Source organism: Rhinatrema bivittatum, chromosome 2 (assembly GCF_901001135.1).
Source record: "Rhinatrema bivittatum chromosome 2, aRhiBiv1.1, whole genome shotgun sequence".
NCBI lineage: Eukaryota > Metazoa > Chordata > Amphibia > Gymnophiona > Rhinatrematidae > Rhinatrema > Rhinatrema bivittatum.
In genome coordinates, this window is record NC_042616.1 from 94,928,528 (window position 1) to 94,954,340 (window position 25,813).

General features: G+C 42.1%; 1 protein-coding gene across 1 annotated transcript in view; it reads left to right on the top strand.

The window, feature by feature from the left end:
* DPP6 (dipeptidyl peptidase like 6) overlaps positions 1 to 25,813 on the top strand; it is a 1,747,714-nt gene that overhangs the window by 1,578,733 nt on the left and 143,168 nt on the right. The window contains exons 13-16 of the mRNA XM_029588457.1: positions 2,908 to 3,015; positions 6,698 to 6,789; positions 10,684 to 10,731; positions 21,155 to 21,273. Coding sequence (XP_029444317.1) covers positions 2,908 to 3,015; positions 6,698 to 6,789; positions 10,684 to 10,731; positions 21,155 to 21,273 — 367 coding nt within the window. The remainder of the gene's footprint in view (positions 1 to 2,907; positions 3,016 to 6,697; positions 6,790 to 10,683; positions 10,732 to 21,154; positions 21,274 to 25,813) is intronic.

A 25,813-nucleotide genomic window follows, 5' to 3' on the forward strand; every position in this document is an offset into this window, starting at 1 on the left:
ATGACGAGTTTGTCTTACCTCTGCCCCCAGCTAAATGGCTTGATTTCCCCAATGCCTAGCATGCAGACCAGAGCCAGTACATTACTTTTTAACCATCGCCCCTCATCCCCCCCTTTCCACCCCCACCCTCTACCATTCTTCTAATGGCACTGCAAGCTAATGCATTTGCACTTTATGTGTGTATGTGTCTCGAGCTAATTCTTTCATATTAAACCCCCACCCCTTCGCAAATGCCTACCTCACAGTACCACTGCTGTGCCTGAATTGCTGCTGCCACCTCGATCGCCACTTCCTCTGCCTCTCCCTTCAGCTGGTACTTGAGCTGCCTTTGCCTCTGCCTCTCTCCCCATCTGCGCTCTTTTGGCACTTTATGCCTCTGCAGCCACTACTTCACTCACGGGGCCATTTGCCTTTTCCATTTGCGCTGCCACGAATATGGAGCTGATACTTCAAAGAAACCAGCTGGTGAGTACAATAAGGAAACACAATTTTGGAGCAAGCTGGAAGCACCAGCCCTAGCGAAGAAGAAAAAGAATACTTCCATAGCCTGGCTAGCCCTTTTGAACTTCCTCTCTGGCCAATCCCAAGTAGTCCTGAGCCAACTATGCCCTACGCCCTCTCTGACTCCTCCCCCAACCCCCTCCCTCCCAGTCTGCCTAATCTGCCCAAGCTGTGCCCTGCTTAGGGATGCCAACTAGCTCCAGATTTCCAGGACAGGTTGATCCAATCCTGGTTTTACCCCATTGTATGCTGGGATTTATTCCGATTTCCTTATTGTATTCCATAAGAATAGCAAGACTATAAGTACCTGTGTGCAGGTGAGTAAAAGCAGGACTAGATCGACCTGTCCTGAAAATCTGGAGCCAGTTGGCAACCCTAGTCCTGCTCCCTGATGCCGACGGCTCCATCGCAGGGTCTTTATTAAAACGTAGGTTCTTCTCAGCACTGAAAGCAGTTGAAGGGTTTTTGATGTATTAAGTACCTGATTTTTCATTTCTGTTGCTTTTGATGAAGTGAACCAGAAAGTATGGGTATGTTCTGAAAGCATTTTATATTTTGAAATGTGTAATAAGTTCATGAAGAAATCTCATTTGCCTTGGTGAATGCATGGTAAACTTATTTTTATTTGCTGTTAATCACTGTGCTTTGGGCTGTGAACTTCATTTACTAGGGGTGTGCATTCGTTTTGAACTTATATGTAAAACACTACTTTTTTTTTTTTTAACATAAAAAAGTGATGAGGCAAAAATGATCGGATTTCCAACTTATTCAACATAGCTATGTTGAATACGTTGGAAATCGCGATCGTTGATCTTAAATAAAAATTTAAACCCCTCACCCTCCTTAATCCCCCCCAAGACTTACCAAAACTCCCTGGTGGTCCAGCGGGGAGTCAGGAAGCCATTCCTCTATTCCTTTGCGAGGAGCACGTGACGTCCGTGTCACGTCGGAGTGACGCGGCCGTCACGTGGTCCACCGCGGTTCCGCTCCCGGACCCCTCGGACACAAACGGAACTTTTGGCTAGCTTTTGGCCAGCTTGGGGAGGTCAGGAGGCCCCCCCAAGCTGGCCAAAAGTTCCGTTTGTGTCCAACGAGGGGTCCGGGAGCGGAACCGCGGTGGACCATGTGACGGCCGCGTCACTTGTGACGCGGCCGTCACGTGCTCCTGACCCCCCCCAAGCTGGCCAAAAGTTCTGTTTGTGTCCAACGAGGGGTCTGGGAGCGGAACCGCGGTGGACCACGTGACGGCCGCGTCACTCCGACGTGACACGGACGTCATGTGCTCCTCGCAAAGGAATAGAGGAATGGCTTCCTGACCCCGCTGGACCACCAGGGAGTTTTGGTAAGTCTTGGGGGGGATTAAGGAGGGTGAGGGGTTTAAATTTATATTTAGGGAACCGGTGCACGTATGGACATAGACTCAACTTATGGAATTCTCCATATGTCCATATTGACCGAAATTGACCCCCCTTTTCGACTTATGGACTTATGAACATAAACTTTTTGTCTGCACATCCCTATCATTTACCTTTGATGAATACATTCTGAATGATATAATGATTTTATCCAACTTTGTTGGCTCTTGATATAGCAATATTTTTTTTTCCTTAAAACAACTTTGCAATTCTTATGTTGCATATACATCTGAATTTGCCACTTTTATGGAGTAGTGATGACTAGGGCAAGTATTATTTTATTTTTCTCTAGCAGTGATGACACACTGCTAAAAAAAAAAAAAAAAAAAAAAAGGTTAACACAAATTTCTCCTTTGCTCTTTTACAATCTTTTTACTTCTCTCTGCTCCTTCCTACATTTCAAACTTTATTTGCCTTTTCCCGACTCGTTTGCTCATTCTCATTTCAAAGTCTTTTCCCTTCTTGGTCTCTGGAATTCACAACCCATTGCAGTACTCCAGACTTCTCTATTTGCACCTCCTTCTTCATGGAAGAACTCCCCAAGTTTCCTTAAAACCTACCACCACCCCTTTTTCTGTGATCTGTTACTACACTATAATCACAACTGCTTCCATCCTCCTATGTATGTGGCCTTCTTCCTTCCCAGTAAATCATTAATTCAATGTACATATGCTTAACTGAGACTGCATTCCATATACTGTGTCAATTAAAAAAAAACGTGCATAAGAAAAATTAATACAATGTCAGTAGTCACACAGTTGGTAAGGGTGGCCTCTATGTCAAAGGGCCTTTAGCTAAGCCAAATGAAACAGAAACATAAAAGATATGTAAGGATGGAGAGTTTTGCATACAAGAGCTAATAGTCTTGTTGGCACAGTTCACTCAGCTCCTGGCAGCAAGCTGTATAAACTCAATATTCATTTTTCTTAATTGTATGTATAAACTCGTGTTGCAATGCACACTATATAATAACTCAACTTGGTATTTGCAGAATGAAGAGCCCATCTTCTCAAAAGATGGTAAGAAGTTTTTCTTCGTCCGAGCAATTCCACAGGGAGGACGTGGAAAGTTCTACCACATTGCCATGTCTTCCTCACAGGTGAAATAACTGCTCTACTATTTTTTAATCCAATGCAAATCTAGAACTGATTATAATTGTTCTGTAACACATTTATTTTAGCTCTTTACTTGGGACGTGCTAAAGAATATTTGAATTTCATGTTTCAAAAAATGCCTCATATGCATATCGTTCTTGAAATGTACAGTATAGTATATTTAGAAATGAAATTTAACTATCTACCAATTTCAAATGAACAGTATTTAAATCTTATACTATACTATGCTGACTGATCATGCCTAATAAAATTAAAGAGAGTTAATTTATCTACTGGTATCTGTTTATCTATGTATACATCCCTTTGTTTTTTGGATTATAGCAATGACCTGTTGTATGTCAAAAGACTAAACCAACCTATCTGCTTTTCCTTCTCTAAGGGCCTCATTTTCTAAAGTATCGCAGGCCTGCAATACTTTAGGGAATGAGGGGCGGGGTGCCGAAATGGGGGGCGGGCCTGCGCTAGCCGGCAGCGATCTCACCATCGCGGTGCGATGGTGAGATCGCTGACGCGACGCGACGCGGATGCGGACGCGAAAAGGGCCTTACCTTTTCGTCGTCCGCGGCGTCTTCGCGGAGTCGGCCCGGGTGACGCCCTAACTCCTCCTCTTCCGGGGCCGACTCCGCCCCCATTTTGGTATCGCACGCGATAAGGGACTTTTCGCGTGTGAAACATTCCTTATCTCATGCGATCCCTATGGAAAATGAAGCCCTAAGTCATATAGTAGATCTATATATTTAGGGAAAAAAAGCAAAAATGTGATGCTTTAATATTTTGACATATCATTGCAGTTACCCAGAAAACAAGGGGACAGAAATGTGGTCTAAGGGGGGTAGAGTTCAGAAATGTGAATCAGGAGAGCCTGTGGGACCTGAGAGATCAAATCTAAACATTGCCATCAGCTGTTTGACTGGGCAAGTCACTTTGAGATAGAACATTAAATTCACAAATGTTTCCTGTGCAAAACGGTCAACTAATGTACATTATTTGCGATAGCACACACTGTTTGCAATTTTAATGTGCAGAGGACATTCGTGAAGTATTTCTCTTTCACAAAGAGTAAAATTTCACGCATAGCATTGCTTATGAAATTTTATTCAAATTAATAGCAGATAAGTTGATGTGATGCAATCCTTTGAAGCAGCTCATTAACTTTGCATGTACTAAAATCATGCTCAAAGTTTGCTTTGCAGGTAGGATTTTGCAAAAAAAAATCAAAACTAGTGTAGCCTTTTAATTATTTTTTTTTGCGTAATCTGGCCTGCAAAGCAAACTATGCACAATAGTTTTGCTGTGCACTAAGTTAATGAGCTCCTTTGTATAGGTGTCAGAATTAGGTGGGCCACAGAAGCTATGACATCACTGAAATCTGCCCCTTCCTGCAGATCCTCCGGAGATCTGGGGCTAGGAAGTAGGACTGGGCATTCGGAAGGAAAAAAATAGAAAATGAGATGAGGGCCTCAGTCCAGACCTAGGCCCTGGCATCAGGGCCTAGGTCTGGACTGAGGCCCTCATCTCATGAACAGAGGGCCTGAGGGCCTCAGTCCAGACCTAGGCCCTGGCATCAGGCCTAGGTCTGGACTGAGGCCCTTATGTTGGGATATGTCCTCCGGGTTGGGCTGTGGCATCAGGCTTGGGTCCAGGTCCTGGCCTAGGATGAGTTACAGGGATCTGAACTGACTTCTGGGACAGGCTTCAATGTCAGGCCTGGGTCCGGGCCAGGCCCTGGCATTGGGCATGAGTCCAGGCCGTGACCCAATCATCAGGACCTGGCCTCTGGGCCTGGGCCTCAGCATCAGGCCTGAATTGGCTGAGGCCCCAGTGTCAGGACCTGGCCTCTGGGCCGGATTGCAGTGTCAGGCCTGGCTCTGGGCCCTCACTTAAGCCAAGGCCCAGGTATTTGAACCCAATCTCCGGGCTGGGCTGCAGCATCAGGCTTCCCTAGGCCAAGGCCCATTTGTTGGGACCAGGCCTCCTAGCTTAGACCTTGCACAGGGCCTAGGCCAAGGTCGTGGTGACCTACTGTGGCTTAGGCCTACACAAGGCCTAGGCTTCTGTACCAGCTGACCCTGGCACCCAGACCCAGGCAAAAGCCTCAGTCTTGCGTAAGCTGTAGTAGATCGCTGCAACCTTGGCTAGGCCCCACACAATGCCCTGGCTTGGTCCAAGACCTAGATCTCATCTTCAGATCCCCCCTCTGGACTGGGGAGGATCCTGGCTCTGGCATTCTTCTGGGTGGGAGGGATGGGTGAGAGGCGTGGGAGGCCCTGTTTCTTTTTTTTCCAACACAGTACCGTGTTTCGATGCCCATCTGCATCTCCAGGGTGAATCAATTATTTTTCAGAACTGTTGCAAAAACCTCAATAAACAAAAAACATTATTACTGTATGATCATGAGTAAAGCAGGACTTGCATGTTAATGGAGTTCTTATTTTCATGTCCAAAGTGCCTCTCATGCATAAAATATCTTTTTAAAAAATGTAAGCACCTTGCATATTTTTTTTTGAATGAATGTGCTGTAGAAATCAAATCAATAATTATGAAAGAATGATTTCACTGAAGCGTCAGTATTTAGCAATTTCTTACAGTGTATATGTATCGCAGAATTAAAAATGGCATTCTATTCTAGGGCCCTACCTACGAGCAACCACAATTACAGGCACCCTCTGACAGAATCCATCGCTGGGATAGGACTGGCAGGTGCAAGCACTTCTTAACTTGGAGAGAACTCCCTTTGAAAATCACCCTTCCTGATGGCAGTTTTCAAAAGCACTTCTCTGATTTACCTGGTTAAAGAGCTGTCTAAAAATCACCTGCCCTTCACCTGACTAAAAGCAAGCATGGGTTTCCACTACATGTGCACTTCTAGCCTGGGCCCATGTTCAGATCAGGAGAAGAAAATAATCTATTTTCCACTCTCAATGCCTCATTTTCCATAAAGAAATAAAAAGGATAAAACGTAGGTGCAAATTTCTGCCGATACTTTGTACCCATGGCCCATTTTCAAAGCAAAAATACATACTTACTTTTCATCTGAGCATGCGATTCTTTTGAAAGTAGCCCCCTTAAGAGGGTGACTTTCAAAGTCATTTGCTTGGGTAAACTGGCCTGGCTGAAAATTGCACTCCCTTCCTGAGCTAAAAGGATGCATGGGCTTCCATTACAAGTGTACTTTTAGCCGGTTTAAAAAGAGGTAGTGGTGGAGGGCATTCAGATCAGGGGAGTAAAATAGTATACCTGAGATTTTCAAAAGTACTCAAGCTATTTTACTTCCTTCTTAACCTCCTGCACAAAATGTAGGTGCAAAATATGCGTCCCCTTAGTCCGTGTACACTTTACATTACCTCATTTTCAGAGAGAAACTTCTTGGGTTTCCTATTTTAAATTAGCACTTGCGCACTTTTCAAATATGTGAGCTACTGAAAATCGGGCACTGTGTAGTTCAGCATGTTGGCATGCAGACAAACATAGCCAGCCTTCTAGATGCTTGTGCTGAACTACTGTTTATAGTAAATCCTCTGTGAAATATATCTTTAACACGTTGGTATCTGCTACATAAAGAAAATAAATATAGATATATTCTTAATGAGCTATGAAATTCCTTCCCATCTGCATATCTATGTCAAGGAGAAATCTTAGGCCTTCCCTGCGCTTCTGTCTTTGCAGGCCAATAACAGCAATGACAACTTGCAGTCCATTACATCGGGAGATTGGGATGTGACGAAGATTCTGGCGTATGATGACAAGAGACAGAAAATGTAAGTATCAAAGCTGAAGGCATGACACAAACCAATAGGTCTGTATTTTGGACATCTTTAGCTTCTAGATAAGTAGCCATGCTCTTGATTTTGGCAGCTCTTCTTTTGTTCCCTGATTCTTTGTAATGGAAACTTGGCTGGAGGTGGTCCAGAGAAGGGCAAACAAAATGGTAGGGCAGTCTCCATCAAATGACTTAAGAGGAGAGGTTGAGGGACCTAAATATGTATACCCTGGAGGAGAGGAGGTGCAGGGGAGATATGATACAGACCTTCAGATACCTGAAAGGCTTTAATGATGCACAATCAACGACAAACCTTTTCCATTGGAAAGAAATCAATAGAACTAGGGGTCATGAAATGAAACTCCAGGGAGGATGACTTAGAACCAACGTCAGGAAATATTTCTTCCCGGAGAGGGTGGTGGATGCCTGGAATGTCCTACTGGAGGAGGTGGTGAAGACAAAAACGGTGAAAGATTTCAAAGGGGCATGGGATAAACACTGTGGATCCCTAAAGGCTACAGGATGGAAATGAGGAAAAGAGTGCATGGGGGTAACTTGCTGGTGTGGCAGTTACTATCCTCTTAACCAATAAGCCTTCATAATATTGATACAACTCATTATTGCTCTCTGCTTCAACAGCAGGGGGGAAAGAGGAAAAGGGGAATTAGATTCAGACAGCAACCAACAAGTACATTGAATTGTACAGTCTGGGAAAACAAATAAACATGGGGCTAACTTGCTGATGCGACAGTGCGGAGGTTACTACCCTTAACCAAAAAGCCTGATATTTTTAATGCAACTCCATTGCTCTCTGCTTCAATGACAGGAGGTAGCGGGGAATTGGTCTCAAACAGCAATCAACAAGGGCCCTGACTTTGACGGTCTGGGCAACTGATAATTATAAAGGTGATTTGTTGGGCATAATAGTTGCTACCAGAAGCTTGCTGGACAGACTGGATTGAGAGTTTGGTCCTTTTCTGCCGTCATTGCTATGTTTCTATGGTATGCCAGCCAATGCAGTGAAGAGAACTAGTGATTTGCCATTAGCTGCCCAACCTGAATTCCTTCATGCATAACAGTGGTAAGTTCTCAGCCAAGGTGCAGACAAAATGGAGGCTTTCCACCAAAAGGATTAGGGGTAGTGTTTGGGTTTGGGTTAGAGTTATATTTTTATATTTATGAGAGATGGGAGCAATTTTTAAACCTGCTTGTACCTATCAGCTATTAAGATAATTTTCAAAGGAAGCTCTCCATGGCGTTTTCTGTCGAAAATTTGGGGCTGGAAGGGACCAGCAAGTGTAAAGTGCAGATGGAAAAGTACTTGTGGGGATTGTGATAAGAATTCTCTGCATGTACTTTGCCTTCCCTGTCTTAACTCCAGCCCTTCCACTTCATTTTTCCCATGATAAAAAGTTTGTGGAATGAGAGGAGAGCAATTTTCAGCCCTGAAATTTAGTTAGGATAACTGCTTAGTTACCTGGGCAAATTCCTTTGAAAACTGTCCTCTATTTGGGGGGGGGGGGGGGGGTGGGTCAATATCAAAAGTCATTTTTGTAGGTAAATACTGATTTATCTTGGTACATTTGGCCTATCTGAAAATTGCCCTCATTAAAGCAGCTAAAAGATGCATGCCAGGTTCGCTGTGTGCATACTTTTATTTGCATTAAAATTGGGCATTCTTTAGAGTATGTTTAGGTCAGGAAATAAAACAGTGCATGCAATTGGTATTTTCAAAAGTTAATGTACTATTTTATGTCCCCTACCGCCACCCCCCACCTCTGCTACCCACACATATAGCAGGTGGAAAATACATGGATGCTTTTAACATGCATGCTTTATGCTAGCTAATTTCCAAAGGAAAACTATCCCTGTAGCTTCCATTCTCAAATTAGGAACAAAGCACCTATGTAAAAGTAGCTGATTACTTTTATCATACATACTTTACAATTACAAGGGTTGCTCAGAATTGCCTCCTATGAGGTGAATTTTTAAAGCTCGACGTAAGCATTAATCAGGGGATGCGTAATTTAGTCGGGCTTGCGTTCACCAACCATATTTTTAAAAATGCCCAGATAGGTGTGTAATGCTGCAGTACACACATCTTGAAAGTTTTCAGAAAGGGAAGAGGCATGGGTGTGGTCTGGGCAGAGCACAGGTGTCTCGGAGCATGAACCTGAGATGTGCGTAAATTCTTGTGCAACCAGGTATTGCCAAGGCTCCCTGCCAAGTAATTTTACTTCTGCTATGGATACCATCAGGTCGATACAGTAAAGTGTGCTCCGTCGGAGCGCACTGTCAGCCTGCTCTGGACGCGTGTTTTCCCTTACCCCTTATTCAGTAAGGGGAGGAAAACACGCGGCCCACCCGCGGCACCTAATAGCGCCCTCAACATGCAAATGCATGTTGATGGCCCTATTAGGTATGCGCGCGGGATCCAGTAAGTAAAATGTGCAGCCAAGCCGCACATTTTACTCTAAGAAATTAGCGCCGACCCAAAGGTCGGCGCTAATTTCTTCCGGCGCCAGGAAAGTGCACAGAAAAGCAGTAAAAACTGCTTTTCTGTGCACCCTCCGACTTAATATCATGGCGATATTAAGTCGGAGGTCCCCAAAAGTAAAAAAAAGTAAAAAGAAAAAAAGAAAAAAATTTGAATTCGGCCCGCGGCTGTCGGGCCGAAAACCGGACGCTCAATTTTGCCGGCGTCCGGTTTCCGAGCCCGTGGCTGTCAGCGGGCTCGAGAACCGACGCCGGCAAAATTGAGTGTCCCTAGCGCCTCCTTTTCCTCGTTTGCACCGCGTCGCCTCATTTGAATACTGGATCGCTCGCACCGGCGAAGGGCCGGTGCGTGCGCCGGGAGAGCGGGCGTTCGTCCGCTCTCCCGCGGTTTTACAGTATCGATCCGCATGTAAGTTAAAAAGAAAAGAAAACTGGGCAGATCTGCGGGGTTTTAAGGGTCGGGGATAACTGGGGGGAGTGAAGGCTATCAAATCAGGGGAGGTTGGAGGACCTAGCTCTTAACTGGGTGAACTGGGGATGAATAGGTAAAACTGGGAATGGTATTGGCGTGCATCCCTTTTAAAATCCCCTGATTTACAATATAGAAGCGGGATTTGCACACACATATGCGCACCCACTTAAAATTTGGCACAAGTGCACACTACCGAGCTATTTTATAATGTGCGCATATGCATGCATATGTTATAAAATGTCTGTGTCCCTGGGCCGGGTCGACGAATGCGCACAAATGTACACACGTGCGCCAGTTGAAAAGTGTACACATCCCTATGTGTACACATGACCTAAGAAGCAGATTAATTTTTATATTTTGATAACAAAGATTGCAATCTTTCCAGAAGTAGAATTGTGTACTCCTAATGCAGATAGTAGGTGATTGATGATGTACAATAGGAAAAAGCACACCTTGGTTTCAAAGAGATAGGATGATGCCATATCATTGCTTGGCATATGAGCATTTAAGCAGCTCAACTCATTCATACATGTCTGAGTAGTGGGTATATATGTTATAGTGAGGCACATTAACGCAGGCGCATCACAAGAGGAGCCTGTGTGGGTCCCTTTTAGAGGAATCATTACGTGGCTTTGCAGTTTTACATTAGCAAAATCATGCTTTGACAAGTAAACCAAGCAGAGCTGAGAGAAGACTAACCATGGTGGAAAATGATTGAAATAGCCCTTTAACTCAGAGAAGCTTGTTTTACCAGGAACATATTTTAAGCAGGAAGACTGTTCTTGTTTTCCCGTGATTTCTGATTGGGATCGCAAAACAATTAATGATCAGTGGATGGCACTCTAGACCAATGCAAAGTCAGCCATTAGTGTGTTTATAAATAAATGCAATTTGTAATCTGTTTACTTTCCTTTATACTTACAGCTATTTCCTCAGCAAAGAGGATTCCCCCAGAACGCGGCATTTATATAGGTAAATCTATCAGTTTTTCTATCATTTTACATGAGAATAATTTGAAAGATATTGTAATTGTACTTTTAAGAACTTTGTCAAAACAAGGAATACTAATTTTTTTCTCAAAGTTCAGAATTGCAAATCAGAAAGAAATATTTTTCGGATCCTCTACTTCATCAATTTCCTTTAGACTTTAAAATGTAGCAATGTCGTGGAGAAGATGGGTTGGAAACTATAGCTTGTTTAAAAACAGGTGAATTTTCAAAATAGTTACACATGTAAATGTAACGTACTATCATAGCAATTTTCAAAAGTCATTTACCTGCGTTAAGTGCATTTAACAGGGTGAAATCTATTGACAATGTATATTCAGTATTGTAGCAATTTTCATAATGTTAGGAATTATTTGGTAAGGAATAGAGAATAAAATGGAGAATGTCATAATGCCTCTTTATTGCTCCATGGTGAGGTCACACCTTGAGTACTGTGTGCAATTCTAGTCAACACATCTCAAATAAGATATAGCTGCATTGGAAAAAGTACAGAGAAAGGTAACCAAATTGATAAAGGGTATGTAATGGCTCTCCTATGAAAAAAGGCTAAAGAAATTAGGGCTGTTCGGCTTGGAGAAGAGACGGCTGAGGAGAGATATGATAGAGATCTATAAAATCATGAGTGGAACAGACCGGGTAAATGTAAATTGGTTATTTACTCTTTCAAAAAATAAAAAGACTAAGGGACACTCCAAGAAGTTAGTAAGAGGCATATTCAAAACAAATTGGAGAAAATTATTTTTTGCTTAGCGCACATTTAGCTCTGGAATTCATTGCTGGAGGATGTGGTTAAGGCAGTTAGTGTAGCTGGGTTTGAAAACGGTTTGGACAAGTTCCTGAAGAAGTCTATAAACTGGTTTTAACCAAGTAGAGCTAAGGAATAGCCACTGCTTATCAATGCGCAATAGCAGCATGGAATCTATTGTTTGGATTCTTTCCAGGTATTTGTGACATGGATTAGCCATTATTGAAAACAAGATACTGAGCTTGATAGACCCCTGGTCTGACCCAGTATGGCAAATTCTCATGTTCTTAAAAGCCACTTACATGGGTAAAATGGGCGGATAATACTACTTGCTTCAGGGGTTTATTCATCTCACTGACCCTCAGAAAATGGCGACAAATGAATTAACCCCTACTGCAAGTGGTATTACCTGCCGACACAAAAGCCTATGTCAGATGTTTGTGAGGTCTGAAAAAATTGGTAGCGGGGCTCCAAGACATTTAAGATAAGTCTCCACAGCTTATTTTTAACAAAGAAACAATTTCATTTTCAATAAAGTTTGGTTGGTTTTGAGGAAGTAAATAATTAATGGGTAGTTAGCATTAGTGATCCCGCAAATGTCTGAGAAAAGGCAGTGCTTATTTTTTTTTTAACTCTATATTTATTATTAGATTTTAATATTCAACAAAACTAAAATACTTTGATTCAGAAGCACGACTGAAAACAAGTTACAGGAAATACATTCCACAAAGAAAAATCCTTCAAATCAAGCAGTCTACAAACAGAGGAGGCAGAAAAGAGGAGATTAAATAGGAAATTAAACAGAGGAAACTGCTCTGCATGAGTTTTGTACTAATTTCCTGAAATTTTTACAAATTAGACCAGTTCTGAAACAAGATAATACGCTAGGTTCACTAAACAACTTTTTTTAGGATCAATAAATGTTCTAAGCTGCTCAGGGGCAAAAAAGCACGTATGAATTTTGTTGAAATTTAACCACATATTTACAGGGATATCGTAATATAAAAGTAGCCCCAAGGACAAGGGTTTCCTGGCGCATAGTCAGAAATCCCTTCCTCCTTTCTTGGGTGCCTTGGGCTAAATCTGGGTAAATTCTAACATTCTGCCCTATAAACTGCACATTCACATATGAGAAGTAACCCTTCATAACAGTGCTCAAATCTTGCTCAGCAAAGAAGGACACTAATAATGTTGATCTTTCTGCTAGGGATGTGAATCGTTTTTTGACGATTTAAAACAATCGTCAGATATATTTTAAATCATCAAAAATCTTTAGAGCCGCGATACAATAACAATTCCCCCGATTTATCATCAAAAAATCGTAAATCAGGGGAGGGGGAGGGCGGGAAAACCGGCACCCTAAAACCCACCCCGACCCTTTAAAATAAATCCCCCACCCTCCCGAAGCCCCCCCAAAATGTTTTAAATTACCTGGGGTCCAGTGGGGGAGGTCCCGGCACGATCTCCCGCTCTCGGGCCATGGCTGCATTAAAAGAAATGGCGCCGGTGGCCCTTTGCCCTTACCATATGACAGGGCAAAGGTAGCGCCGGCGCCATTTTGGTTCCTGTCACCCGACGTCACGAGTGCAGGAGATCGCTCCCAGACCCCCGCTGGACCGCAGGGACTTTTGGCCAGCTTGGGGGGGCCTCCTGACCCCCACAAGACTTGCCAAAAGTTCAGCGGGGGTCCGGGAACGATCTCCTGCACGCGGGCCGTATTGCCAATATTCAAAATGGCGCCGGCGCTACTTTTGCCCTTACTGACATAGTGAGTGCCTCACTGACATAGTGAGGGCAAAAGTAGCGCCGGCGCCATTTTGAATATTAGCAATACGGCCCGCGTGCAGGAGGTCGCTCCCAGACCCCCGCTGGACTTTTGGCAAGTCTTGTGGGGGTCAGGAGGCCCCCCCAAGCTGGCCAAAAGTCCCTGGGGGTCCAGCGGGGGTCCGGGAGCGATCTCCTGCACTCGTGACGTCGGGTGACAGGAACCAAAATGGCGCCGGCGCTACCTTTGCCCTGTCATATGGTAAGGGCAAAGGGCCACCGGCGCCATTTCTTTTAACGCAGCCGTGGCCCGAGAGCGGGAGATCGCGCCGGGACCCCCCCACTGGACCCCAGGTAATTTAAAACATTTTGGGGGGCTTCGGGAGGGTGGGGGATTTATTTTAAAGGGTCGGGGTGGGTTTTAGGGTGCCGGTTTTCCCGCCCTCCCCCGATTTACGATTTTTTATGATTTAAAAAAAACAAAAACCATGACGATCAGATTTCCCTCCCCCCCCCAGCCAAAATCGTTCGTTAAGACGATCGATCACCTGATTCACATCCCTACTTTCTGCCGCCTCATATTGAAAGGATTCCAAAAAGTCAGTCAACTCAAGATTAGAAGGAATCTGAACATTGGCTTTACTAGATAGAAAGTAGACTTTTGTTATGGAGGAAACCAAATATGAGGAAATATTCAAAACCTATTACTTGAGGAAAATTAATTAAATGGCAATTCAAATATCTAAGTGTATTTTCAATCACTTCCACTCTTTGGGACATACTGCCCCGTTCCTGAATCAAGGAAGCTTGAACTGCTTTAACTGATTTAACTTCAGCCTGTAAAAAAGTGGTTTTTCCAGCAGTATTGTGATGGACTTTATCATGGTCAACCGATAAAGATTCCAATTTTGTAGCAATAGAGTCAACTTTTAATGAACACTGAGAAAAAGCAGTTCCAAATTGAGCCATTAAGTGTTGCAATGGCTGGCCGCACGTGACCAGCCTCACTCACCCCCGAGCCCGGCCACATCCCAGTCTTGTTCGCGGCATTGGGGAACCGCTGCTGCCGCTTCTTCCTGGTGTAGCAGGGAGTCGACACTGCCGCGCAGCCGGCCACCGCTGTCCCTAGGTGCGCGCTCGCGGCTTCCTCTTTGATTTAAAGAGGCCACAGCGGGAAAACTTCCTGCAGCCCCGGATGATAACGTCAACCTCTAGGACTATTTAAGGACAGCCCATGCTGCTAAACCCTTTCCTCAGCAGCAGATTGAATTCTCTTTACTGATGAGTTGCTTCTCCCCATTCCTGCTTCTGGTTCCATATTCCTGGCTCCATATTCCTGCTCTTGGCTCCACACTCCTGTTCCTTGGACTGACTCACTGGTTTGACCTCCGTACATTCTCTTGACTTCTGCTTGTCTGCTGCCTGCCCCGGCCATCTTCCTGCCTCTTGGATTTCATTCTCTTCGCCACCTGCCCTGATCTCTGGCCTTGTCTTGGATTTGTCTGCTTGCTGTCTGCCCCAATCTTCTGCCCATCTCCTGGAGACCGCCTCACCTATGATCATCATCAGATTCATCGCCCAGAGACCTGCATCTAAGTCCAGCCGGCCCCGGTACCCAAGGGCTCCAACTACAGGGAATGAGGGCTGGTATTGGTAAAGGTCCAGTTGAGTCTCCGCTTCACCCAGTACCGCCTGCCTATGATGAAGACATGCAGGAGGGCCTCCTTCTGCAGGTTGCATCAACCTCGTCTCGGTCCAAGGGTCCACCTCTCAACAATAAGATCCCATATAGCTACTAAAGTCACTGTCTCTGGTTTTGGAAGCAAAATGCAAGCTCCACTGGTAATCATACCTGGGGCAGCCACAGAAAGGCTAGCACTGATAGAAGAGGCAGAAACTTCACTGGAAACTGGCATGGGCTTCTCTCCTGATGTAAACAAGGAGCTAATGCTGAGCTCCTTCACCTCTGAATTTCTCCAACTGCCGGCGACAGCATAGACATCATCAGTCAAGGATGCCAGCAATTCGGAGGGGTGGCTCAGTGGAGCCGGAGGAAGGCAGTCATCAAGGGGGTTGAGAGACACCTCCTTCGCTGCCGAGTCCATTGTTCCTCCATCGGAGACAGCAGCTCGGATATCCCCCTCGTGATCAGGAGCCACAAAACCATCGATCAGATACTGTCCAGTCATAGTCTCAGACTCAGTGGGGTAAGTCCTTACCTTCCCCTTCCTCTTAGGGGACATAGTAAGGAAATTAATTTGAAAGGCAATAGTTAGAAGAAACTCCAAAGAGTATCTAAAAGTGTGGAGCACTCATGCGGCCATCTTGCCCCCGAGTCTCTGAAGTTTAAGTTAGCAGTGCTTCTTTATGATCCTGCTTGAGGCCTATTGCATGGTGAGAGGCGGGGGATTATATTTGAAGATATAAGTAGAATGCAATTTATGGTGGATCAAGTATAGAATACATTTCCAAAAAAATAAAAACAAAAAAGAGTGACTGCAGTGTTATACCCTTGGAGAAACACCTCTGTTTTGTTGTGGATTTAAAAAATATATCAAAGCCACATCTATTTTACCTGAGAAAACCAGTTGGGAGAGAAAGTTAGGCCATACGTCCATTTCCAGCACTCCAAGGTGACATTCTACTTTATTAAAAAAGAAATCAAAGATTATAGTGAGCCATGAGCCATAGGTTGACCTACAATGAGTACAGGGATAGCTTTCAAGTCATCAGACTATAATTCACTTTCAGCTAGAATCTGGAAAAGGCGAGTAATTAAATCTAAAATCCAAATCAACCACATGCAGTGGTGGGATATGATAGACAATAGTTGAACACAGGTCTTGAAGAACAAAAGGACAGTTGTGTTATCTGACACTGTAATATTCAAAACAAACATTGCCTTGTAAGAATTGTGCTGTGTAAATAAAGCTTCCACTCATTATTGTTTCATAGCCTAGTTTCACTTGAGTGTAAGAATTTCAGGTACCAGGGTGGAGAAGATGGAAGCAGGTTGTCTGTGAGGGGGTTGATTGTGGATGGAGAGGCTATCGCTATTTATGTTTATCTACATAAACTCCATAAAGAGACAAAACCAATATTTGGAGAAAAACAAAATGTGTGACAAAGTGCATAAAAATATAAATAACTGCACCTGCTTGGAAATAGGATTGTCACCTCATCCCTGTTTAGCCAAACAGGCTGATCCAGTCCTGGTTTTTCCCCATTGCTGGCATGGATATTTGGTTCTTATTTTCCAGGTGAATCCCCTAAGAAAAATCAAAACTACAAATCCCTGTATAGAATGAGGCAAAAACTGGGACTGGATCAGCCTGTTTGGTTGCCCTGAGGTGATGTAGCAACCCTAGCAAGAAAGGACACAAAGATTGCAAGCAAAGCTCAGCATGGCCTCCTGTTATGTGAATACCGCCAGTTACATTATGGAGGCGATTTTCAAATTGTCTGCATTGATCCCAAGACCACACGCATTTTATGCCCTTGGCTTTCCACCTGCTTCATGCACTTTCTACTTTGAAATTTACTGTGGGTACAAAGTTCTCATGGTCACTTGCACCTACATTTTCTGCAGGTACAATTTTGCTGGAAACGTATGTGCGAAGTTTTGAAGATGGCGTCTGGGTGGATAATTTTCAAAGCGCTTCACACATAAGTTGTCAGCAGAGATTTATCCTAGTATTTTTATAAACTATGCAGGTTGCTGCACAGATTATAAAGTCCAGAGTGCTTTGAAAGTGCAGGCAGATGTTTCAGTACACACGCAAATATTTGCAAGACAATGAATGAACTTGCTTTCTGTAACAATTGTATAAATATACATGCATATACTTTAGGTGCATAAAAAATATAATATGTACACACAAAGACAGGTATTTTATAACAAATGCATGTATAAATACTTTCTTGTGAGTGTTTTTGATGAAATCACCAGTTTACCAGTACCTCCGCCAGTTCACCCAGTTCATCTCCAGTTCACCTAGACCCCCTGGCACATCATTCTGGACCCCCTCCAGTTTACCCCGACTTCCCACCCAAAGATTGCACAGAAGTCTAATTTCAATTGTGCAAGTCAATTAGCGGGTATAAAATTGCGCAAATAATTAATTTATACACGAATATTTCTAAGAAAATAGAAACTTCCGCGAATACTTCTTGACACCCCCTTGGAAAACCCCTAGACCACCCCTTTCATGCACCAATAAGTGTGTGCACGAAACCAAAAATACATGTGTACTTTTGATGTTTATAAAACAAACTGTAGGCAAATACAAGTTACTTATGCACATGTATGTTAATGGTCTGCAGGGAACACCTTTGAAGCTTTTCTCATATGTGTTTGCTACTGCAAAACCGGAAAGACAAGTTAACGCTGATTTGATCTAATTAGGTCTGATTTTGTTCTTCATGAAAGCCTCCTGCAAAGCACCACTGTCCTCATATCTGTTTCCCCTTTAACCTCCTCTTCCAAAATTATTCTACCCCTGCAGGTACACATGCGTTCAGCATGCATCCTACACATCCTAAAAAGAAAAAAGTCTCCAAAAGACAGAATACCCGACTCATTATAATATTCAACATCTGGGCTGCTATGAGAAATCATACCCTTCTCTCTCTCTCAAAATCTGACAAAGAATCATCAAAGAACCTATTATTTATTATTGAGAGCATATGTTACCACATCTAATCTCCTTTTTAATAAAGAACTTCCTATCACACGTTGAAAGGACTGTAGAAACAAAAAACCTGTTTTGCTCTGTTATTGGAAGGGCCCAAAGATTAGGCATTTGGGGCTAGGATGGAAAAACAAAATATTAAAAAAATATTAAAAACCATTACTCAAGTGGATCTGCCTCGTATTCTGCTTCATCTTTGTCGCAATATTGTGTTAATGGAGCATCATAAAAAATCAATACAGCACTTCATAACAGCAGCAAAATACTTCAAATGAGGAATATTTGTAGAATATAAGGTGTTAATGATCAGTTTAACCAAATCTGAGAACTAACTGCTTTGGAGAAATCAGTGGCAGTGCTGCATAGTAGGTGTGATAGATAACAGGCATCTAAGCCCCATGTCTCCAATATAAATATGAGCCTGAGTAGAGAAGACATTCTACCACCAAATATGGCATTTTGTTTCTAGCAAATTAGTGAAAGATTAGCTTTATTACTCATTTTCAACACATGATCTAACAACTTTTTTGTACCTGAAGTTTATTTAATGTTATATGATGGAATTGTCCTTGGAGATCTTACAACAGTTATAGAAGGTCTGAGCTGTGACAGAGAACCATCCAGCTCTTGTACATTTTCTTTTACTTTGTTACTGACCATGAGTTAAATTTATTTTATTCCAAAAACTAGTAGATAGCCTTATTTATTAGCGTCCGTGCATGGTTGTATGGTTCTCGCTGTGATGTGTATCTATGTACATCATATGCTATCCCACAATAAGTGTGATTTATAAAAAGTGATTAGAGTGCCATCAAGATAACAGGTCTCCCCTGGACACAAAGCAGGTGTCCTCTCACGTGCTCCCTTTTAGCGCCCTTTCACTGGAATATAGTAAATGACTTCCTGATAGACAAGACATCCCCATGCAAACACTTTTCAGTTCATTTTATAAACCCACTTTATCAGGCCTGCCTGCCCAGATGCCTAAATTCATTTGCCCTCCCTGAACCCCCCTTCCCTTCCCTCCCCAGCCTGGTTACTATTTATTGATGACATTCCATTGTTTTGTTAATTTGCTCAGACTTTCCTTTGTGATGGACTTGTGAATTGCCCTGAGCAGGACACCACATAGAAACCAAAAATCAATCAATCAATCCATAGTTCCCTCTCTATAATTTAAAAAACATCATTATTTTTCTACAGGAGCTGAATTACTTGATGCTAATCTCCCCTGTGGTAAATGTAATATCCACATCCACTGGTATATAAGATGAGTAGCCAGAAAAAAGAAGATAATAGTACATGATTGTGAAAATGGAAATTTTAAGCTTGATGATTGGACTTTAATATATTGTCCACAAGGGTTGGATGAGGCTGATTTGTTCATTAAGGGACAGTTTTATGTCATTATTATTAGGATAGGATATTTTAATTTCCATTTTGTTAATACACCAAAACATTTATTTGAGGATTTACAGCTATTATTGAGTGCTTTGCAACTTTCACAATTAAATTATTGTGCTACACAAAAGACTGTTCATGTACTAGACTTGCTAATCATTCCTGAGGAATTTAGTGGCTCTAATTTAATTTTACATTTAAAAAATGAAGCTTTTTCATGGTACGGTCATCATTTAATTAGCTTGTGATTGCAATTACCAGTTCGCAATGCGGCGTAGGACTCTAAACCATGAACAATTGTGTACCCAATGGGGCTTAAAAGCAAATTAATTACAGAATCGATAGAAAACTTTGTGGATAGTTTTAATACTTCTTTGAGTATGACCCTTGGTTTGACCAGAATTTAATTGCTAATAAGCAAGCTATGTGTCGAGCTGATCATAAATGGTGGAAGAACAGTACAGAGGAATGTGTGATTCGGTTCCATTAGGCTAGGAAGGTATACAGAGCAAGTTTTGATTCAGCAAAAAAGGACTACTACCTGATACAATTCAAAGCTAATCCAAATCGATCGCTTACATTGTTCCACTTGCTTAGATCTTTAAATAAACCACCTCTTTTTATAAGTGGAATAAAATGTCCCTCTTGTCAGCAATTTGCAGATTATTGTTCTAATAAGGTAGCTACTTTACTTGCTTCAGTTAATAATCTAGGTGTTCTGCATATGATGATACTGAATTGCAAATAGGAATTAAATGGCAGACATTTGATGAGGTCTCCTTAAATGAGGCTGAAAATGCTTTAAATGCCCTGTGTAAATCTTTTTGATCCATGTCCATCTCTGCTTCTACAGCAGAAGGTAATGGGGAATTGGACTCAAACCACAAGCAACAAGGGCCCTGACTATTTGACGGCCTTTGGAACTGATAAGCTTGGGGGTGACTTGCATGGCAGAAACTTCCAGGAGCTTGTTGGGCAGACTGGATGGACCATTGGTCCTTTTCTGCTGTCATCTCTATGTTTCAGTGTTTAATAGCAGGAAAAGAACAATTTTAGTTGAATTTTCATACACCAAAACCATGAGATACGCAAGTATGTTTGGCCAGCGCATGCTGAATGGATTTAAAAAAAACGTCCGTGTATACATGTATCTCCCAGTGTGCGCACAAGTGAGACAGCCCAAAAAAAAGGGGCATGGGCATGGTCTGAGCAGGGCAATGGTGGGACATAAGCATTCCGGAGCTTTAACATGAAATATGCGTGTACGTATTTACACGCACATGCCCACACCGGTCTCCCTGGCTGCATAACTTTACTACTGCCATGGAGTGGTATGTAATGATAAAACAAACAAAAAAAAAACCAAAAAACAGGCTGGTCAGTGGTGTTTTAAGGGTTGGAGCTAACAGGGTGAAAGGGAGCCTTATAGCCACAGGATATAAAACAACAAGCGCAAACATCATATGTGGCTTTTCCAGAGTAGCAACCCTTTAAATAAAGTTAGAAAAGAACCTGGACATACCAACCTTCCTTGTCATTGCACATCTACACAAACCTTAATTATGCTATAAAAATCAATCCATCGCTGTTAATCTCCTACTAACATCTTGCATAAAAATGACTTTTTTTTACTCTCAACCCTAGTGAAGAGAAACATATTGGCACCTGAATCAAATGGTAACAGTTTTAATCTGTGGCCACTCACATTGTAGAAGGTGTTTACAGGTGTTTTGTTAGCTGGCTAACATATTTAGATATTGTCCTTATTTCATGTCTTTGCTTTTCAGTGCAAACACAAATGGGACCTTCAACAGGCAGTGTATCTCCTGTGATTTGATTGAGAACTGTACTTACGTCAGTGCATCATTCAGTCTTGGTTTGGCATTCTTCAGATTGACCTGTGAAGGTAAAGTTATTTTCTTACTCCATATAGGTGTGAAATCATCCTAATCTCTCCAAAGACCATGTTTTCGAAAAGGTTTCCCTTCCTCCAGGTGCCCGGCAAAACTCTTTTGAGAACTGGTCTCCTAGGGCATCTTGTCTGTGCACATCAGGTAGACACATGGTCTGGGGATTTGAGACAGGCTGCTGCATCATAACAGATAACTGCAGTTCCATCTTCTTTGTTATCTCACTGCAGGATGGATTATATTGTGGCTATTCTTGCTATGATGTATTAACAATTACAGCCGATGTTTGGAGAAACTGAAAAAAAAAAAACAAAGAAAATGTTTGGCTGTTTGAGAGAGTACATATAAGTTTCAACTTTGTAAGGCATTTTTTTTGTGTCTAAGATTGATCTCACTGATGTAAAAATCTAGGTGTGACATCTCTATTGTTAAGCTTTATGCCACCAGGAAGACTGCTAGTCAAAGGAGAAATATCTCCTACAAAGAAGAGATTAAAAAAACAGTAGAAATGTTTTTGACAGCTCATCTGTTTATCGCAGCTGCCTGATTCAGCTGCCTTGTATATAGCTCCCTGCACATCCCTCACGTAACACACAGTAGAGACAGGCATAGCCACAGGACAAGGCCACATGGTACAGGACATCAGATCTGTCTCTGACAAAAAACGAAGGATGTGAGCCTGATAATGCAAGTACCAGACAGGATCCTTATTAGCTGAATCATGTCTGAATGAAAGCATACAAATAAGCCAGTCAGTAAGGATGGGCTTTCTTTCATTTTGTCTAGCATGTGCTAAAGTGTTTAACGCATGCTTCATGGTTTACTGCCTGCTAAAACCATTTTAGAGCACATAAAATCACTTTAAAACATGCTAAACCATTTAGCATGTACTAAACGAAATGAAACAAAAAAATTAAAACAAAATGACAAAACGTAAAAAAACCCATAATGAAATGAAAAACACAATAAAAATATTTCCCTACATACTCCTACCAGTTTGAGCTGTATAGATACAAAGAAGACAGCCAACTACTTAGGAAACATATTTGTGTATTATAAGTTGATTAAACAATGATAGCATTTAGAGAAGATTTTACTTGTCAACTGCTGTTTTGCTTGTTCTCTTACTATTTAAAACTGCAATACTATCATTTATTTTATGTAATTCAGTTGGCATTTAAAATCATTAAGAAAGTCATATTCAACAGCATTAGCCAGATAACTCAGAAATTATCTGGCTAAATGCTGACTTTTCCATATTTCAGCCATTTATCTAGCTAAAGTTTAGCCAGATAACTCAGCCATCTATAATTTTGCTAGATGACGTAGGGAATTCCAGGGGCTTTCCAGAGTGCAGTTAGGTTAGCTCAGTAAATTATCCGGCTCGTTTGATATTCAGAATTAGCTGGATAACCTATCCAGCTAACTCTGCTAATGACATAGAGCAAACCTAAAGTTAGCCGGATAAAGTTATGTAGCTGCCAAAGTTAGACAGATACGTTTAACTAGCTAACTTTGGCCTGGATTTATCAAAATGCTATAAGTATCACATGCGATAGCAAAAGGGGCATGTTTTATGCTAATATGTATGCGAAGAGCTGTTAGGGCAAATTGCAATAACTGTTTCACACTTTGTGATAAGTGCCAGACCTGTTGTATTTCCTGCATATAACCAGTGTGGGACCATTTTTAATGGTCGAGAGAGAGAGAGAGAGATTCACATTCAAAGTGAGACGTACGAACAGAACAGTGCTCTCTTGTGAAGATTTGATGACCTTTGGAGTGAGGAAACTCACTCAAAGATGAGATTTGTGCAATGTTCTCTCAACTTAACTTGATGGACTCTCTACCTGAGTAACATCAAGCTAGGTGGAGAGAATATTGCACAAATCTCATCTTTGGGTGAGTTTCCTCACTCCGAAGGTCATCAAATCTTCACAAGAGAGCACTGTTCTGTTCGTACGTCTCACTTTGAATGTGAAAGTGGCCCCTAATCCCCCACACTAATATGTAAACCTCACCTCGAGTTACTAGGTGGGCCTCCCATAGGGATACAAATACCTATCTAGGGAGCAGACATTATGGCTAGTCTCTCTCTCCCCCTCCCCCTCCCAGATAGCTAAGCTGGTGCTTCAAACCTACTAAAATAGGCCTTTGAGGAGATATCATAAACACCTTTCCACAACACAAGCTATCACACAGCTTAATGCTACTGAAAACATTGTAGTTAAAGCCATGCAATAGGACTTCACAAAATTGTAAACCTCCCCCCCCTAACTCCTCCTCTTTTTCAGATTTGCATCACACCATACGATATGGTGCTATCTCATGCGAAAACGCCTTAGCACATTTTGATAAATGAGGGGGTTTGTTGGCCAGATAGCAACTGAAAATGGTCCCCTTAGGGCCCCTTTTCCTGCTTTCTATTTCATTTATGTGACAGAATAAGTTTTTAAGTTTTTTGAAAGCTCCTCCTGCTTTCTTGTTTTCTATAGGAATGTAAATAAATTAGGGATCTACTTTGTTAAATCTTTTCCAAACCCCTGTGTATGCGTCACACTGCTACATAGAAAATATAATTTAGCGTATACAACTGAGGAATTCGCTCAAAAAAGGATAATTGTAAAATAGGAGAAGTTCTAATAAATGTATACTTTTTATTTAAAAAATAATTGTAAAAGTAGAAAAAAATGACTGCACTTAGAAGACTGCAGTAGATGAACCAGGAGGAATCCATCTGAACTGCTGCCAGAGGCTTATTTTTCTAGCATTAAAGTAGCCACCATAAGTGTTTAACGGCATATGCAAAGATATCCCTAGGACCAGCAGTCCTGCCTTTATTAAGGTAGTATAGTAAGCACCCAGGCTCTGGACTAGACAAAGTCCATTCTGTGTCACTCCACTGAATTTGAGATACAAGAAGACTGGGCTAAAACCTGTGTCTGGTCCGACAAACACGCACACGTGTGCAAACACGCGCCTGTTTAAAAGTCACCGTCCTAATGAGGTCATTAGCATGCTGTGCACCTGTTTAGCATATACCAGTTCTTTAACATTTAACATAGCCGCATATTTTTTATTTATTTATTTATTTATTTAATATTTGTATATGCCGGCAATGGTTGGGAACATCTTATCAGTTTACAGAAAACATAATGCAGCAACAGGCTTTACAAGGAACGCGGAAAAACAAAAAGGGTAATAATGTTAGAGGGAATCCAAAAACAAGGGGAGGAGCTATAAATTGAACAGTGACAGTTGAGGGAAAGAACAGTGGAGCCAATGGCGGAAGCCTTTTTGCATAACAAATGAATTGACATCAATGATAGCATGGATTAGCATGTCTTAATTTTAACAAGCTTTTAGTTAATTGGCCCCAATATGAGAAATTCTCATTATAATATCTTAAAAATGATAACAATTATACACTAGGAGGTAGATTTTCAAAGGCTTGCATGCGGAAAAACCGGGAGATAGATGCACATGAATCGGACACGCTTAGGCCGCGAGGATTTTAAAAGGTTTACAGCCATGCATGTATCTCCCAGTACACAGGTAAAAAATGTTTTGCAAAAAAAGGGGCGTGGGCGTGGACATTCCTGATTGTCCCAGTGACACCAGCGCATGTAACTCTTACAAGCACAAGCATGCACCAGGGTCCCTATCCGCATATCTTTACTTCTGCTCTGGATGGCGTGTAAGTAGAAAAATAAAAAATCTAGCCTAGTCAGTGGGGTTTTAAAGGTCAGGGCAGGTAGAGGAAAAGAAAGGCAGGCAAGCTAGGGGAATATGAAAGTCCTATGCTTTAACTGGGTAACCTGGGAATACTGGCGTTCGCAGGCATCTACTAAAGTAACCCCCCACTTACGTGCTCGGGATGGCATTTGTGTGCACATTCGCGCATGTATGCGTGGGTAGGTGATTTTATAACATATGTGGATAAACACCTGCATGTTAGAAAAATCAGCGTGCCCATGTGCGCGCGCGCCAGCAAACGCGTGCACATACACGACACTTTGAAAAAGTTACCGCTTTATATTTTGCAAAGGTGTGACTGCATATTGTTTAACACAAAATAAGACTGCTCATTGCAAAAATACCTTTTATTATGGCCACACGTTTAACATACTGTGACTTTTTTCTGATTCAGATCACAGACAGGGAAAGTGCACCAAATGGGCTCCCTAAAGCTTGCAGCTGACTTTTAGCAGCAGAACCACTTAAAAAAAAAAGAGAGTAATTTTCCGAGCACATTTTCTGTTTCTCAACAAAAAGGGCGCAATCAAAATAGGCCCCTCATGCTATCCCAATGGGATTTCTTGTATTCTCAAAGGATTAGTTTAGCAGAATAGAATTAGAGGTGGTGAAGGGGCAAATTCTCTTGGTAGCGAGTCACAATATTTAGCTGTGGCTAACTTTTAATTTACCAAATAGTGTTTCATACAATGTCCATACAGGAAAAAATCCCTTAACCTCATATGATTTGGAAATCATTGATGTGCGTCGATTATTAGTACCAGAGAAAACTGTTCTAGC